At 32.6% G+C, this 16559-nt stretch overlaps 1 protein-coding gene across 6 annotated transcripts in view; it reads left to right on the forward strand.

Moving 5' to 3' along the window:
* Positions 1–16559, forward strand: part of LOC131843160 (hemicentin-1) — a 581682-nt gene that overhangs the window by 538236 nt on the left and 26887 nt on the right. For all 6 annotated transcript variants that reach the window (XM_059191771.1, XM_059191772.1, XM_059191767.1 and 3 more), the window contains exons 7-12: positions 8854–8871; positions 12736–12886; positions 13567–13678; positions 14080–14261; positions 14893–15075; positions 15445–15585. In XM_059191771.1, the coding sequence (XP_059047754.1) occupies positions 8854–8871; positions 12736–12886; positions 13567–13678; positions 14080–14261; positions 14893–15075; positions 15445–15585 (787 nt within the window). The remainder of the gene's footprint in view (positions 1–8853; positions 8872–12735; positions 12887–13566; positions 13679–14079; positions 14262–14892; positions 15076–15444; positions 15586–16559) is intronic.

Here is a 16559-nt window from a genome sequence, read left to right on the forward strand (position 1 = left end):
TAACTTTAAAGCATCTACGGTAATATTATTTTGAATATACACTTGTGGCCAAAACAAATTATAAACTTCAATATTTACGTATTAAAATAAATTTAAGTTCGCCTGGAAGAAATCGCTATTTAGCGATAAGGCCGCCAATTGTTACCTCTGTATTGTAATTATATTTTTTTTATATTTAGTACAAACTGTACTCGCGTACAGCTAGTACTCACGAGTACCACTCGCGTGGAATTTAACTATATTTATCTAAAAAAAATCTATAAAGTAAAAGTAGCTTATGTTACTCCTTATTACATCAGCTACCTGCCAAAGAAAGTCTTGTCAAAATCGGTCCAGCCATTTCGGAGATTAGCCGGAACAAACAGACAGACACACAGACAGACAAAAATTGTAAAAAATGTTATTTTTGTGTATGTACCATATTTATATACATATGCATGTAGTAAAAAACGATTATTTCAATATTACAAACAGACACTCCAATTTTATTTATATGTATAGATAAATTCACTAATTATTTTAACTAGGTTGCACTAGGCATGCTCACAAACTAACTGTAATAGTAAATGGTCAGGTTAAAACTCGTTTAACTTTATTAATAGTATGTACAAAACGCAAAACTAAATATAAAACTTCATTATTTTTACAATTAAGTTGAAAAATGTAATTTTCATAACTATCCCCACTGAAATTTAATAACGAAACTCATACAGAAGTAGATACATATTTTATGACATTATCACATCTGGCCGCAACTGTACCTGATTTATGTAAACTTTATGCAAATTTGATATTAAAATCGTGCATTATAGAGTTCATAGTTGAAAATGTCCGCAAGTGTACAGTACAACCGGCGCGAGTGAATTAAAACAATTAATTATGTATCGCAACGGCTCATATGAAAATGTTCATAGCGTTTCAAACAAAGTAGAGATTACGTCGTGTTTATATTCTGTTTACATTAACATCGTTTTATGGGGAATGTATTTTTTATGATTCTATAATCGGCCAAGTGTGAGTTGGCACTTTTATTTTATATTTTATTTATTTAACTTTAATGCACACAATATAATATATAATAATAATAATAATAATAATAATCATTTATTCAGCATAAAAAAGCGTACAGATAAAAAAGAAAACTTAAAAACTAATAATTCGCTGCTGAAAAGGCTTCCACTCAGCTGGTGCCGCAGCGTATCACTACAGCGCTGATTTTCAGTGGAGCCACTTGAAAAAAAAAAAAGAAATAGCATTCGTGATAAATTCAAATCAAATATCTAAAATGAAGAATCAGTTAAATGGATGAATTATATGTGTGATAAATAGAAGAAAAATATATAAGGATAAAAAAGTGTTGATAGAAAGACTTTTGTGTAATGTAATATAGCTTGATATATTTATTTATTTAATGTATATACATGTATATAAAACTACTGTATTTATCTGCCACGTTTAAAATTTTTGTACTTTGAGTAAATATTTTTTAAAATTATGTTTAAAAGACGAAACTGACTGAATATATATATATAGTACATTATATATATATATAGTATAGTACATTTGGCGGACTTAACACCATGCGGCATTTTCTACCAGTCAACCATAGGTGGTGCAGAGAATAATTGTTGGCGGTGAAAAATTATAAACATAAACAAAATGCAACAAAATATAAATATATATATATATATACTTAAGAGATACAATAATATATAACATAAATATATACAAATATGATACCTATATACACATAAATACATACATATATATGCAATAAACTTAAATATATACCAAATAGTCTGACAGTCACAGAACTAAAGAGAGTTAAATGGAAAAAAAGTGAATTATATTCCTCATTTATTAGATCCATCATACTCGTGAACTAGCGCTGTTTGTAGAGACTGGTCTGCTCTAATAGCTGCAACTGTTTTATGTTATTTTATTAACTAGCTATTCGCCCCGGGTGTACATGTATTATACATATAAACCTTCCTCTTGAATTACTCTATCTATTAAAAAAAACAGCTTCAAAATCCGTTGCGTAGTTTTAAAGATTTAAGCATACATAGGGACAGACAGCGACAGCGACTTTGTTTTATACTATGTAATGATTTTTGACCTTAATTAATTACTAGTTGGTAGTTTATATTCACACATTTCTATATAAAAATGTATAGTTAAAACAATTATTTAAATGAGCAACACACAAGTTACTTGCTCGTTCTTCTTGTGATGAGACAGCTTTCCGAATGAGCGGTAGATTAAAAGAATGATAACTGTGACTATTCAAAAGTGCTTAAACTAAGTTTATTTTAATAAATGATTTTCTATTCTATTCTATTTTCATTGGTACATTCTCTGCGCAAAGTCATCTGCTTAGAGACGTGAGTCTGGTTTATTTCAGACTTAGATTCCTACGCGCCTGATTTCTTTTTATTTCTTATACATAAGTTTTATACCTACGGTACATGTAAATAAAATTACAACAACTTCATGAGTATAAGAATAGAAAATCAATTATTCAAATAAACTTAATTTAAGCACTTTTGAATAGTCAAATTTTTTTTTAAATCTACCGCTTATACAGAAAGCTGTCTCATCACAAGAAGAATATGCAAGAAACTTGTGTGTTGCTCTATTGTTGTATATCTTCAATATTCTTTTTTACACAGATAATACAATGATAGTATAATTTAGAGATAATGTGAACAATGGTGGATTATAAAGTAGAAGAGATCTCTTCCAGTCAATACAAAAGCGGGTAATAACTGGTGCAAAAAAATGTCAAATACTAGTAAAATACAAATAACAAATTGTATAATCTAATACAAAAGTAATATACATATATACGATAATATATAACTTTTAACCAGATTACACTTTAAGCAACGTAAAAATTGTCATAAAATAGAGTAACAAAAAAAATGGAAGTGAATTTATAAAATTAAAAACGAAAAATTCCCAAAGACCGCTCGCTTACATGGAAAATATTTCAGAGCAGAAGAGGAAAGACACAAAAACTTTAAAATTGTGGGAAACTTACATAAATTCCCATAACAGTGCCGGAAGTTTGTTGTATAAAAACAAAAGAATTATATGAGCTATGTCTAAAGTTCAGGTAGTCTCAATCGTAGAATGTTCAGTAATAGTTCATTGTAGTTTAAGCCGAGTAACAGTATTTAAACTTTGTATAAAGTCATCTATTTAGGTACCTCAACCTCATCTATTTCAGCTGAGCAATTCTCTTCATAAAATGTCTTTTGGTTGTTGCGAGGGATTAAGCAGTCCTGCCGAGATTTTCTCACGAGATGGGTCGATGTGCCCTCTAATATGGTTGAGTGCAATGATGGCTGGCTTATCCGTCATACTCGTGAACGGGTGCTGCTTGTGAGAATGGTCTGTTCAGGTTGCGAACTCTGATTAGATTTTTTGTTTTTTGCAATAGCATATGCTGGTGGTCACTCTATTCTCCCAAATTTGAATTTAAATGAATCTGTATTATTGAAAACATGAACAACATTTATTTTAAAAAAATACGAGCTGAGTTTCTTATCATCAGTTCTTCTCGTCTCGAAATCATTCCGAACTGACGATAGATTTGACATATCATAAGAGTCTGTAATAGACCTACACGAATAAAGATATTTTGAATTTGAATTTGAATTTTGAGACTGCAGCATGGGGTTTTTCAAGAAAGGTATATTAAGGTTCTTAAGACGTGACACCGTGTCTCATGCATCCATAGGTTACGGTAACCATTTACCATCAGATGGGCCTTATGCTTATTTGCCATCATCGTAGTATAAAAAAAATTAAATGTCAAACTCCGTAAGCGACCTCGTGACTCCGGCAATGGTTCTCTAGGTACATCGTGTGTTTTTTTAATGGGTAAGAATCCCGTACAGTCCCTCGTCGCCTCTGATGAGTCTTTAGAAGATATACCATCGTAGTGTAACAAGTCATTCCATCGTCGACAATGGTGCTCGTAGGCACCGTGTGATTTTTTAAAAAATATACAGCCTCTCGTCACCTCTGATGAGTCTTTATATAATGGTGCTCTAGGTATAACTTGTGATTTTTAACTCTGATCACACCTCTGAGGAGAAGTACAGTCTTTAGAAGATTATTCCACAAAAAGAAGGCAGAGAAAATAAAAAATAAGAGGCATGACATCTTAATCTTCTGGAATAACAATGACTTGTTCAATAACTTCAAGGAATCTGCCTAATTTTTAATATTGCGGAAATCCTTTAGTAAAGTATTCAGATTACCGTTTACCATCAGGCAGGACGTCAGTTTCTTTGTCAGTCCAATAATTATGAAAATAAGAATTTCTCAAAAAAACTTCCAGCTTATCTTAACAGCTTAACTTAGTTCGAGCAAACTTTGTGCTATCTGCAAACTACAATTCAGTTACGTTATGTCGGTCGTATTTATACAAATAGTTTGACGCTTTTTTAATTTCCTGAAACTTGAACGAAAGAACGCACTACATCGTGCCAAAAGATATTTATTTCTCATTCATGTATTATCGTTTATTCAATTTATAGGCATGCTTAAATTTAAGTTTATTTGAATAAGGAATTTTCTATTCTATTTTTTCTATTCTATTCTATTCTATTTTTAGATGTAAGAAACGAAAATGATGTTTCAGGTATTTCTAGACTATCAATTCATATATAGTTTTTTTTAAACTAGTGTTTTTATGTAATCTAGATGTGCTCGCGGCTTCGCTCACGTTAAATTTCAGCAAAATATATGAGCTATTCTGATGCATAAGCTATATTGCTGTAAAGTTTCATGAGAATCGGTTCAGTACTTTTTGCGTGAAAGAGTAACAAACATCCATACTTGCAAACTTTCGCGTTTATAATATACTAGTTTTTACCCGTGGCTTCGCTCGCATTAAATAACTTAATTACTGGCTGCTAGTTGGCGCTGAAGTATTTCAATATAGATGTTTCATTTTCTTGTTTTTTTTTTAATGTGTTAAATGTATTTTTTTTTTAATATACAATATTTTTAAATAAAAAATATCCTATGTTCATTCTAATACCTCCAAGTACATGTGTACAAAATTTCATAATGATCAGTTCAGTAGTTTTTACGTGAAAGTGTAACAAACATTCTTACTTTCACATTTATACTATTAGTAAGGATATTAGAATCATTACATAGTATAAAATAAAGTCTCTGTTGTCTGTCCGTCCCTATGTATCTATGTATGCTTAAATCTTTAAAACTACGCAACGGATTTTGAAGCGGTTTTTTTCTAGATTAAGGTTTATATATATGTACATGTACACCCGTGCGAAGCCGGGGCGAGTAGCTAGTAGATAAAGAGGGATATATATGTATTGGAAACCTACTAACTCGTAAACTATTAAATTTCTGACAATCAAAAATAGGGCGTTCAAATGAAACGTATATATGTATTTTAAGTTAAGTTAAGATTTACAGTTAGAGATGCAATTGTTTCTTCACTTCTTATCGATATAACTTGGCATCGGTTTATCGGTTTATCGATACTTGGCCACACGCCACCGAGAGATGAGGACGACATTTTATTTTGGTTTAAATTGAAAATCAAGTGCAGTTTAGGTAAGATTTATATGGCCGAATTATTTTAAAGTAAAATCTAGTAGTAACAATGAGATATTAACTCACCACCTAACTTACGATGCTCGCGGGTTCGATTCCTCGCACGGCGCAAACATTTGTATTCATGAGTATCATTGTTTGTGTCAATCTGGATGTATTCTATGTATAATATGTATGTATTTATGGAAAAAATAGATATGTATTTGTATCAGTTGTCTAGTACCCATAACACAAGCTTTAGCTAGCTTAACCTGGGTCTGAGATGGCGCTGTGTGAATTGTCCTGAAATTATTATTATTATATGAACTGTGAAATATATATTATGATTTACTAACATAATATGGATGGAATCCACAATAAATATATAAATAGTTTATCATTAACTCTACAAAAAAAAAAGTAATTCTATTGAGTTTCTTACCAGTTCTTCTCAATTGAATCTATATACTAAACTGGACAGTAGGGAAAAAAATAAAATATAATATTTTTTACGTTCATAAGCGGCTAAAATGTCCTACATGAGTAAATGATTTTTTAATTTGAATTTGAATTCATTGCAAATACAAACCAACTCAGTAGAGTGAGACGGTATTTCATCGCTTCCAATTATACAGGGCGCAGATCCGGCCGCATATGGAATACTGTTCTCATCTCTGGGCGGGATCACTACAATATCAATTACTACCATTTGACCGTATTCAGAACCGAGCAGCCAGAATCATTGGTAATCAACGTCTTTGTGACAGACTCGGCCCATTGGCTCTGCGGCGAGATATTGCATCTCTGTGCATATGTCATGGAAAGTGTTCTGAGGAATTGCACCACCCGCCAGAAACTAAAATACCATCCTGATCATCTGGATGAATGGCGGTCCTCCACAGTGCGTTTTTCTAGAAACTTTTTGCCACGCACAACCACATTGTGGAATCACCTTCCAGCAATGGTATTTCCGAACCGATACGATATTGATACCTTCAAGAAAAGAGCTTATTTCTTCTTAAAAATCTGGCAACGCACTTGCAAATTCCCTAGGTGTTGTGGGTGCTCATGGGGGAGGTAATTTATTTATTTATTTAACTTTAATGCACAAAAACAATATGTATATGTCGGACTTAATACCTTGCGGCGTTATCTACCAGGCAACCATGAGTGGTGCAGAGGAAGAGTATTGGCGGTGCACTAATATAAATGAGAAATGTCAAAAAAAGATATATAAATATAAAGGCAGAATATAGGTAAATTTCTATAAAAAATAATAATGTACATGCACGCAGTGATGGCTGGCTCATCCGTCATACTCGTGAACGGGTGCTGCTTGTAGGAACTGGTCTGCTCTAATCACTATGACTGATTTCCTCTTATTAATTGTACTATTGTAATTGTTCTCTTATTAATTGTAATTAACAGTTGGTTATATATTCAATATTTTTTCTATTTGAGTATTTAATTGAATTAGTGCTAATTGGTGGTTTGTATTCACACACTAAAACTTAAAAATGTAAAGTAATAATAAAATTATTTAAATAAGCAACATAAGTTTCTTGCTCGTTCTTCTAGTGATGAGACAGCTTTCCGAGTGAGCGGTAGATTGAAAAAAATGTGATGACTATTCAAAAGTGCTTCAATATAAGTTTATTTGAATAAATGATTTTCTATTCTATTCTATTCTAAATATATAAGTATTATATATTTTTGTTTATATAGATGAGCCGTAAGCTTGTTTATCCTCTATTCTATTGTGGCTACAATTAAAATAATACAATATAGAAACCTTAAGTAAAAGAGCAATTCTTTTTTAAAAGGCCGGTAACGCAATTGAAATCGAACCCGTGACCATCGGAAATAAAACCACGGTACAAATATTTGTATTTGAATATTATTATTTGTGTTAATCTGGGAGTTTTCTATGTATATTGTGTGTGTATTAACAGAAAACGGGACAATTTTGCATACCAGAGTTCATTTTGGGGACACCGGGACTCGTAATTATGAAAAGGGACAGTCCCGCTTAAAACGGGACGTCTGGTCACGTTAAGCATAACTTACAACGATATGATCAATATTGACCACTGCCCAAATGCTCACTAAGTTTCAATTTGACAATCAAATTATATTGCTGCAAGCTGCAACTAAGTTTGCACTCAATTTAAGTTCCTAACTTATGTGATTTGACGACCTCGGTGATCTAGCGGTTTAGCACACCGCTTTACGTCCGATGGTCGCGGGTTCGAACATCCTCTCGCACGGCACAAACATGAGTATGATAGTATCGGTCTGGATGTTTTCTATATATAATATGTATGTATTTACGAAAAAAAAAATCTATGTATTTGTATCAGTTATCTAGTAGCCATAACACAAGCTTTAGCTAGCTTAACTTGGGTCTAGATGGCGCTGTGTGAATTGTCCTGAGATTATTATTATTATTATTATTAACTTATGAGAGACTAACGACTCGCTCCGGTTTCACTCGAGTATAATTACTGTGGGATTTCTAAATGTTTTGAATATGTAAGTGTGAAGTAGAGTTGCCATTCAGTCTATTTCCAGGACATGTCCTAGTTTTGTACTGTCCTGGGACAATTTAACTAAAATAAATTCAAATGTCATATAAAACACTTCCCTTGTAAAAAAGCATATTACAAAATTGAAGAGTTTGTAAACGATAATAATGTTTTAGTAGAAAAATCTTAAAATTTATAACGCTGACAATATTATCTGATTACACTAAGAATTTAGCGGTTTCTGTATTCATTATCGCATGCCTATTACTTGTTGTTGTGTAATTATTTATTTTAAATAACATCTATTCAAAAGAGCAACAGACAAGTTTCTTGCTCATTCTTCTTGTGATGAGTCTGCGTTCCTAATGAGTGGTAGAATAAAAAATGTAACTATTCAAAAGTGATTGTATTGAGTTTATTTGAATAAATGATTTTCTATTCTATTCTATTCTGTATAATTATAAGCAGCGTTCTCGGGTTTTAAATTAAGAAAAACATATAAGTTAAAGAAAAGAAAATTGAAATATTAATAATATAGTTAAACGTATTTTAAAATATATACGCTAGAAAAAAGTTTACCAAAAGATGAGCCGTATGAGTGTGCCAACGTCGTAATAAAAAAAATGGCGTGTGCATTATTGACCATAGATTAAGTTATTTCAGTGTATTTTTCAGTATATGTGTTCAATTCTAATGATATTATTAATAATTTCTAATAAATTACTTCTTTGTTTCATGTACCGAGCAGCAAAGGGACCTGGAATCGGTAAGCAAATTTTTTTTTTCAAATATTTATAAATTTGTTCTGATATAAATTTAACCCCCTCCCTCTCATCCCCCTATTGTTGAAGCTGTATGGCAACTTTATTTCAAGTATTGAAGAAGTTGTAGAAACAGTTATAAAAAAACCATACCTCTCATCCCCCTAGTGGTGGATCTGTACAGCAATACTGATTCGACTCATGTAACAATAGACGGTAAATTCTGAGAAAATTCCATTCAATAAATCTAAGTAGAGAAGTGTTTACACTGAGTTAGTCTTTATATAAGTATAATTTAACAATAGACAGTAAATTCTGAGAAAATTCCTGTAGATATGTTAAATGTAAGTAGAGAAGTGTTTACACTGAGTTAGTCTTTATACAAGTATAATTTAACAATAGACAGTAAATTCTGAGAAAATTCTTACAGAGATTTTAAATGTAAGTAGAGAAGTGTTTACACTGAGTTAGTCTTTATACAAGTATAATTTAACAATAGACAGTAAATTCTGAGAAAATTCTTACAGAGATTTTAAATGTAAGTAGAGAAGTGTTTACACTGAGTTAGTCTTTATATAAGTATAATTTAACAATACCTCTGCTTTACCAAGTCTGCAGTATTTGTTTAATTTACTTATTTAATAAGAGAAAATTCCTATGGATATTTTTAATCTAAGTAGAGAAGTGTTTACACTGAGTTAGTCTTTATACAAGTAGAATATAACAATAGACGGTAAATTCTGAGAACATTCGTCTGTCATTACTGAGGGAAAACGTCCACTGGAATCCTTCCCCACATTTATTATTATTATTATCAAAGCAATAAATTGGTGGACATAGGCCTCCCCCAAAGATCTCCACGACGATCGGTCCTGCGCTGCTCACATCCAATGCCTTCCGAACTTGACCAGATCATCGGTCCACCATGCTGGAGGCCTTCCCACGCTGTGTCTTCCGGTCCGTGGTTGCCACTCGAGGACTTTACTGCCCCAACGGCCATCTGTCCTATGAGCTATGTGCCCCGCCCATTGCCACTTCAGAGTCGCAATTCTTCGGGCTATGTCGGTCACTCTGGTTCTTCAGCGGATCTCCTCATTTCTGATTAGATCACGCAGAGTAACTCCGAGCATAGCCCTCTTCATTGCCCTCTGAGTGACTCTGAGCTTGTTGATGGGGCCCATAGTTAGCGACCACGTCTCTGTTCCGTAAGTCATCACTGGCAACACACATTGGTCGTAAACCTTCGTCTTGAGACACTGCGGAAATTTGAACGAAAAGATATATCGGAGCTTCCCGAACGCTGCCCATCCGCGTTGGATTCGACGATTGACCTCTTTCTCGAAATTGGATCTACCTAGATTTATTATTATTATTATCAAAACAAAAAATTGGTAAGCGAGCTTTCCCGATACCGGAATCCTTCCCCACATTCATTATTATTATTATCATTATCAAAGCACTCATACATTCGTCAATGATCAAACAAGTTCTATCACGTACAGAGTCCAAATTACAGAGTAACCCGCACACCAACCGTCTCAATAATTAAATTGTTACGCACCGTTCACACTGGAGCGAGTGTAACTTTAAATAAATTATTGCACGAACAAAAGACATACACGGCGATTAAAACAAACTTGCCCCGGGGCCTTGTTATTTTCTATGCATATTTAATTAATAGGCATTTACATTGCAAATACTTAGATGGGGATAAACTTTGGATATAGATCTAGTGCTGGAAGCGACACTTGCTAAAACAATGCACTACGCTCCGCTAACATTCGTTTGATCGACTTCGAAATCCTAATATGATATGTTTGCAATATTTAATTATATTTTATTTATTTATTATGTATTACTTTTTATTGCACCAGATATAGAAAATAATTTAAATAATAATATTACATAAACTGACGCAAAAGGGGTACGTATATGTGGATATATATATATATATATATATATATATATATATATATATATATATATATATATATATATATATATATATATATATGATAACAACAATACATAGATACATCTGTATGATTTTGTTGTTATAGAATTAAGAATGAAGGAGAAGGGACTATTAATCAAAAAGAATAGTCAGAACTTAAAGGGAAAGAAAATAGAGACTTTGTAATTACCAAGATATTGAAGACTTTGAATGAAAATTTACTATTGGAGTAATCGTTATTTATGCTGTTTTTTATGTATTATGTAATATATATGTACATGTAGTACATGATTAAAGGAAGTGATGTGCAAGGTGCAATACATAAGTTGCGCTAGCGCCCACTAGCTCTTGTGGTATTTGCTGGTAATAAACGAGAAGGCGTTGGTATAGAGTGTACATGCACATCACTTATTCCCTCACATCACCGTCCCTCAGATTGATTCCGCATCCAATTGAAATGGTGTTGAAATTAAGATGGCATAAGCCCAGGATCGAGCCCTAGCGGTATCCTGGATACATGAAAAATAACTCTCTTATACGCCCCTACTATCGATCATCCATCTTATTCAAACGTTATTGAAATTATGACGGCATAAGCCCAGGGTCGAGGCCTAGCGGTGCTCTCACACTAAAGTCGTCTCCGTCAGCAGGTTGTCCTTCATTCGCTTCAGTAAATCCTTCCACGGTTTCGAGTGCCATCTACATTGTCCCCTATATTATTCGGTAAAGTAATTACAAGAAATTTAGAAAATAAGTATTTACAAAAAAAACATGTATCTATCAGTCATTTAAATTTATCGTTTAAACAATTGGCTTTAGCAAAATCTACTAATATTTTCAAAGATATTTATTATTACTGGAATTATCTTGTCTATTTATTATCCGCTGAATACTATTCAAAACTATTCGAAAAACATAATTTTATAATAATTGTTCTTAAAAAAATATCGTTTAAACCAACCACGCTCGAGCTGATTTATTGGTTGTCGCTTCCAGTACAATCTAAGTTTATACATCAGCGTAAGAACTTGAGACAAAGACACTCCCGACAGTTCGTGATTGCTGAAAGCGCCCCAGGGCGGGAGAATTAAAATTTTACAGCGATGACGTCACTTTGTACTGAAATTGTTACACTTATTATGTTACAGCTTTTAGTGGTTTAACGATTATATTAATGGGTTCTTTAACATAACCGTCTTGCTTAATTTAATATATTCATTTAGATTGTTAAGTTATTCTGTCATCTAATTGAACTATTATATTATTCTCATATATAGGCGGCGTGATGGGCCGGGTCTAAAATATGGTCGAGCGCAGTGATGGTTGACTCATACGTCATACTCGTGAATAAGTGTTGCTTGTGGGGATTGATCTGCTCTAATCACTACGACTGATTTACTCTTATATAGTTGCTCAACCAGTTATTTGTATATGTAATATTTTCTCTATTTGAGTATTTAATTGAATTAGTGCTTAAAAAGTTATACAATTTTAGAATATAAAAATGACATATTGAATTAAATATTATACAATTTTAGTAATTAAATATATACAATTTCAAATAATAAATAATATTACTATTTTTTTTATTATTATTATATATTATATAAAAAATAACTCGTCCTCCTCTCTTCTCTTCCGCTTGCTGTGCCCAACAGGGTCCATAATTAACCTACTTTGAAATGTACCTGTCTATCTATTTACTGTAAAATTATGGAATGCAAAGCTTAAATAAATAAATAAATAAAATAAAGTAACTATAAAATTATTTAAAAGAGCAACACGCAAGTTTCTTGCTCGTTCTTCTTGTGACGGGACAGTTTTCCGAATGAGTGGTAGAATAAAAATATGACTATTCAAAAGTGCTTGTATTGAGTTTATTTGAATAAAGATTATTTCTATTTCAACTTACCAGGGAGACACGACTTTCGAGACGACATCAAACCTGACTTTCGAAGCAACCCGCTTCGAAAACGGACAGAAGTTTCACTGTGAAGCTGCTAACAAGGTCACATTGGAGACTAAAGACCATCCGATGCATGCTACTAGGGAATTAGAAATTTGGTGTAAGTATAGAAATAATCATACACTATCTGTTGATTACTTTGAAATCTATATATATATATATTCAAATTCAAATTCAATAGCTAAATAAATTAAAATCGCTATTAAAAATAGGGGTTGATGTTAGAAGGGTGAAAATTTAGGGTCATATGTATATTGTCAAATCATAGTAAAAATAAAAATAAATAATAAGGGTAGGTCACTCTTATAATTATATACGCGATATGCATAATTTTTTTTTATAAAATTCTTAACGCTTTCGATCGCGGGTTCGATTCCTCGTACGGTACAAACATTTGTATTCATGAGTATGATTGTTTATATCGATCTGGGTGTTTTCTATGTATAATTGGTATGTAATTACGAAAAAAAGTATATCTATATATTTGTATCAATTATCTAATACCCATAACACAAGCTTAAGCTAGCTTAACTTGGGACTAGATAGCGTTGTGTGGTTTTCCTAAGATATTATTATTATTTATTCATAATTTAAGAGCTACACTTTTGCCGGTGGAGCTCTTGCCCCTTCCACGATCTTCCATCATGCTCTTTAATTCTTGATACAACACAACTCCCATTCTTTCCTTAATTTCTTTAATGTAACTGTACCATAGTCTCCCCCCCCCCCCCCTACCCCTCTATTATTATTATATACAGCAATTAAACTTATTATCCCCAGACCCACCAATGGTTCGAGTGGAACCAACAAACATCACAGTTGTGGAAGGATCCAAGTTGCTGCTCAAATGCGAATATGAAAGTAATCCATCATCGTTGAACCACGTCGTTTGGTAAGTCATTCTGCCCTTTTTTTATTCGGAGATTTGGGCTATTGTTAGGTGGAGGAGGTACACAGATCTATATATTATGCTCGGTCTTTATCTGAGTACACTACCTAGACCCGTCAGGGAACTGCGACCTACATAGATCTATTGTGCTCGCCCTTTTTCAGACTTCGTTACCTAGACCCGTCAGGGACAATAATTAAAGGACATTCTTAGGAGCGATGGATTTTATCTCCTCAGGATAGTGTAAACTTTCTAAAGGAGATATTACGTTTATGCATGAGTGGGCTACAACCACATAGGATGTATTATGGTGTTTGAGATAGAGATACCCATACACTCCCACTAAATAAAAATCCAGAAGATGCAATACTGGTTAATTATGCATAAAATTCTTTAAATTCCAGGTACAGAGACGGCAAAGAAGTAAATGTTAATGATACATCACATTATCAAGGTGGAACAACAGATCAACATTCATTGATCATAACAGATGCTAGAGGTGATGATACTGGCAACTACACTTGTTTGTTGACTAATGCTGTTGGAAACGGAACTAGTGGAGATAGTATACATGTTAATGTATTATGTAAGTAATTATATATCAAAACAATCACTAAAATAATCACAAAATTTAACAATGATAAAGTTAATAGGTAAACTAAATCCTGGAGAGATTTAGTTGGAAGAAGCATTACTGCTGGTCACGACCTCAGTCTTGAGGAATCGACAAAGAAGTACAACCTAAGTCATGACAATGCTTGAGCTTTTATAAATTAGTTCTATTTAGTAGATTTATCCTTAGTTTAAATTTTAAAATGTAAAATTGTACAATATTTGCTCCCATTATTATTGCTATTAGACCCGGCAAAAATGCTTATGTCATTATCGTGCACTGAAGCTGTATTGGTGAGGAATGAATAGCAATAATAGAAATTGAATAGCATATACTGGTGGTCACGATATTCTCTCTATTTGAATTTAGAAATGATCTTGTATTTCTGTTATCATGTACAAGCTTATTTGAAAAGTATAAGCGCTAAGTTTCTTGTCAGTTCTTCTTAGCTCGAAAGGTCTGCAAACGGTCGGTTGATTTGACATGCCATAAGAGTCTGTAATAGACCTGACCTGAATAAAGATGATTTTTTGATAGTGGAAATAATTTCCCTTACAGATTCTATCACCAGAGAATACTGATCATTTTAAACTTTTAATTCCAGATAAACCTCAAGTTCGACTAACCATGAGCTCCCCAAGCCCAATCTTAGAGACAGACCACAAGAATGTTACTCTAACTTGCGAAGTTGTGAGCGGGAATCCACCAATCCTGGATGAGGTTATTTGGTATTTGGATGGAGAAATTCTAAAGCATTTACCCGAGTGCAATGGAACTGATGGAGAAGGTAATTAATACGAATGAAGATAATTAGCACGATAGTCCATAGCAGCGAATACTAACCTAAGCCCTCTAGAAATTCCTAGAATATTTCTAGGTATTTCTATAGGGCTTCAGAAGTTAACATTAGCAATAGGAATTAGTGATGGAGTCTGTGACGCACAGTGACCGTATCAAAATTTTATAGCTATATGCCAAAAGGCATTGCAAATTAATAGTTTTGATTTTGATTTTTTTAATGTTAAATAACATTGTTCCTGTAAACGAGATATTTACCTAAATCGGCAGAGCCTGTGACTGTATGACGTTATGTGAATTGTCAGGAGTTATACCCATTATTACATATTTTATCCTTGTAATGTTTTTATAATTACAGAAAACTTGTGCAACGAAGTGGATCCGTCGATGCTGTTGCTCCAAGACACAACGAAGAGCTTCCACGGGAACTATTCCTGTAAAGGCAAAAACTACGCCGGTTGGGGAAATGAGAGCGAAAAGACTGAATTGGTTGTGAATTGTAAGTATTACTTATGCAAGAAAATTAATAATAACATATTTCTTGAAAACAAACATTACTATTGTCGCAACACTGGCTTGTTGTCATTCTCTCTTCCATCCTCATTGCTAAATTGTAATGTATCCTAAATATAAAATACATTTTTTCTGAAGATTAAAAGCTTTGATTAAAAGATGAAAGTTTTCCACGTGATCCTTCGAGCCGGATCTAGAAAAATTTCTTATTGTATTTATTATCATGTATAGATAAATATAAAAATCTCTTACACATATATCTAAAAAGATATACAATTATTATACAATGATTACCTGATCATAAATTAAGGATGAGACATAGATTTTGCGTAGAGATTGTTGGTTATGGCAATCTTTTACTGACTACGAATTGACAGAATACGAAAACAAAAACATTCAAAAAGTAAACATTTAATTTCTTCAAAATATCTTTGTTCATATAGTTCTATTACAGATGCTTATCAAATCTACCGTCAGTTAGTTTGAGCTAAAAAGAACTGATACGTAACTCAGGTCTTACACTTTTCAAATTAACTAGTACAACTAGATTTTTATTTCGATCTGTGTGTATTTTTGTCATTTATTTTTTATACCACAACTATTTGTTACTTTTGTAACAATATTGGGTGCCTATAAAGTATAGTCTGGTGATTAATATCTTTATATCATTTTTATAATTGCACGTATCTTTAAAATACTTCAGATAAATAAATAAATACAATAGATCCCAAAATTTTATCGACAATTACAACAATTACGGAGTACTATTTCAGTAACTTCCCTGATAAGCGATACCTTGAAACCTTATCAAAATGTTCCTATCTCGAACATTTTATTACTGGTTTTAGTGGCGAGACATTAATCCACTAATCACAGTTTTTGTGTGAGAATTGATAAAGAAGTATAATAAAAATACTTTCAAAGGTCGTTCATTTCTTACGTCTGGTGTACCTCAGGGTT

The sequence above is a fragment of the Achroia grisella genome, unplaced genomic scaffold (assembly GCF_030625045.1).
Source record: "Achroia grisella isolate CSIRO2021 unplaced genomic scaffold, CSIRO_AGI_Agris_v1 utg2809, whole genome shotgun sequence".
Lineage (NCBI taxonomy): Eukaryota > Metazoa > Arthropoda > Insecta > Lepidoptera > Pyralidae > Achroia > Achroia grisella.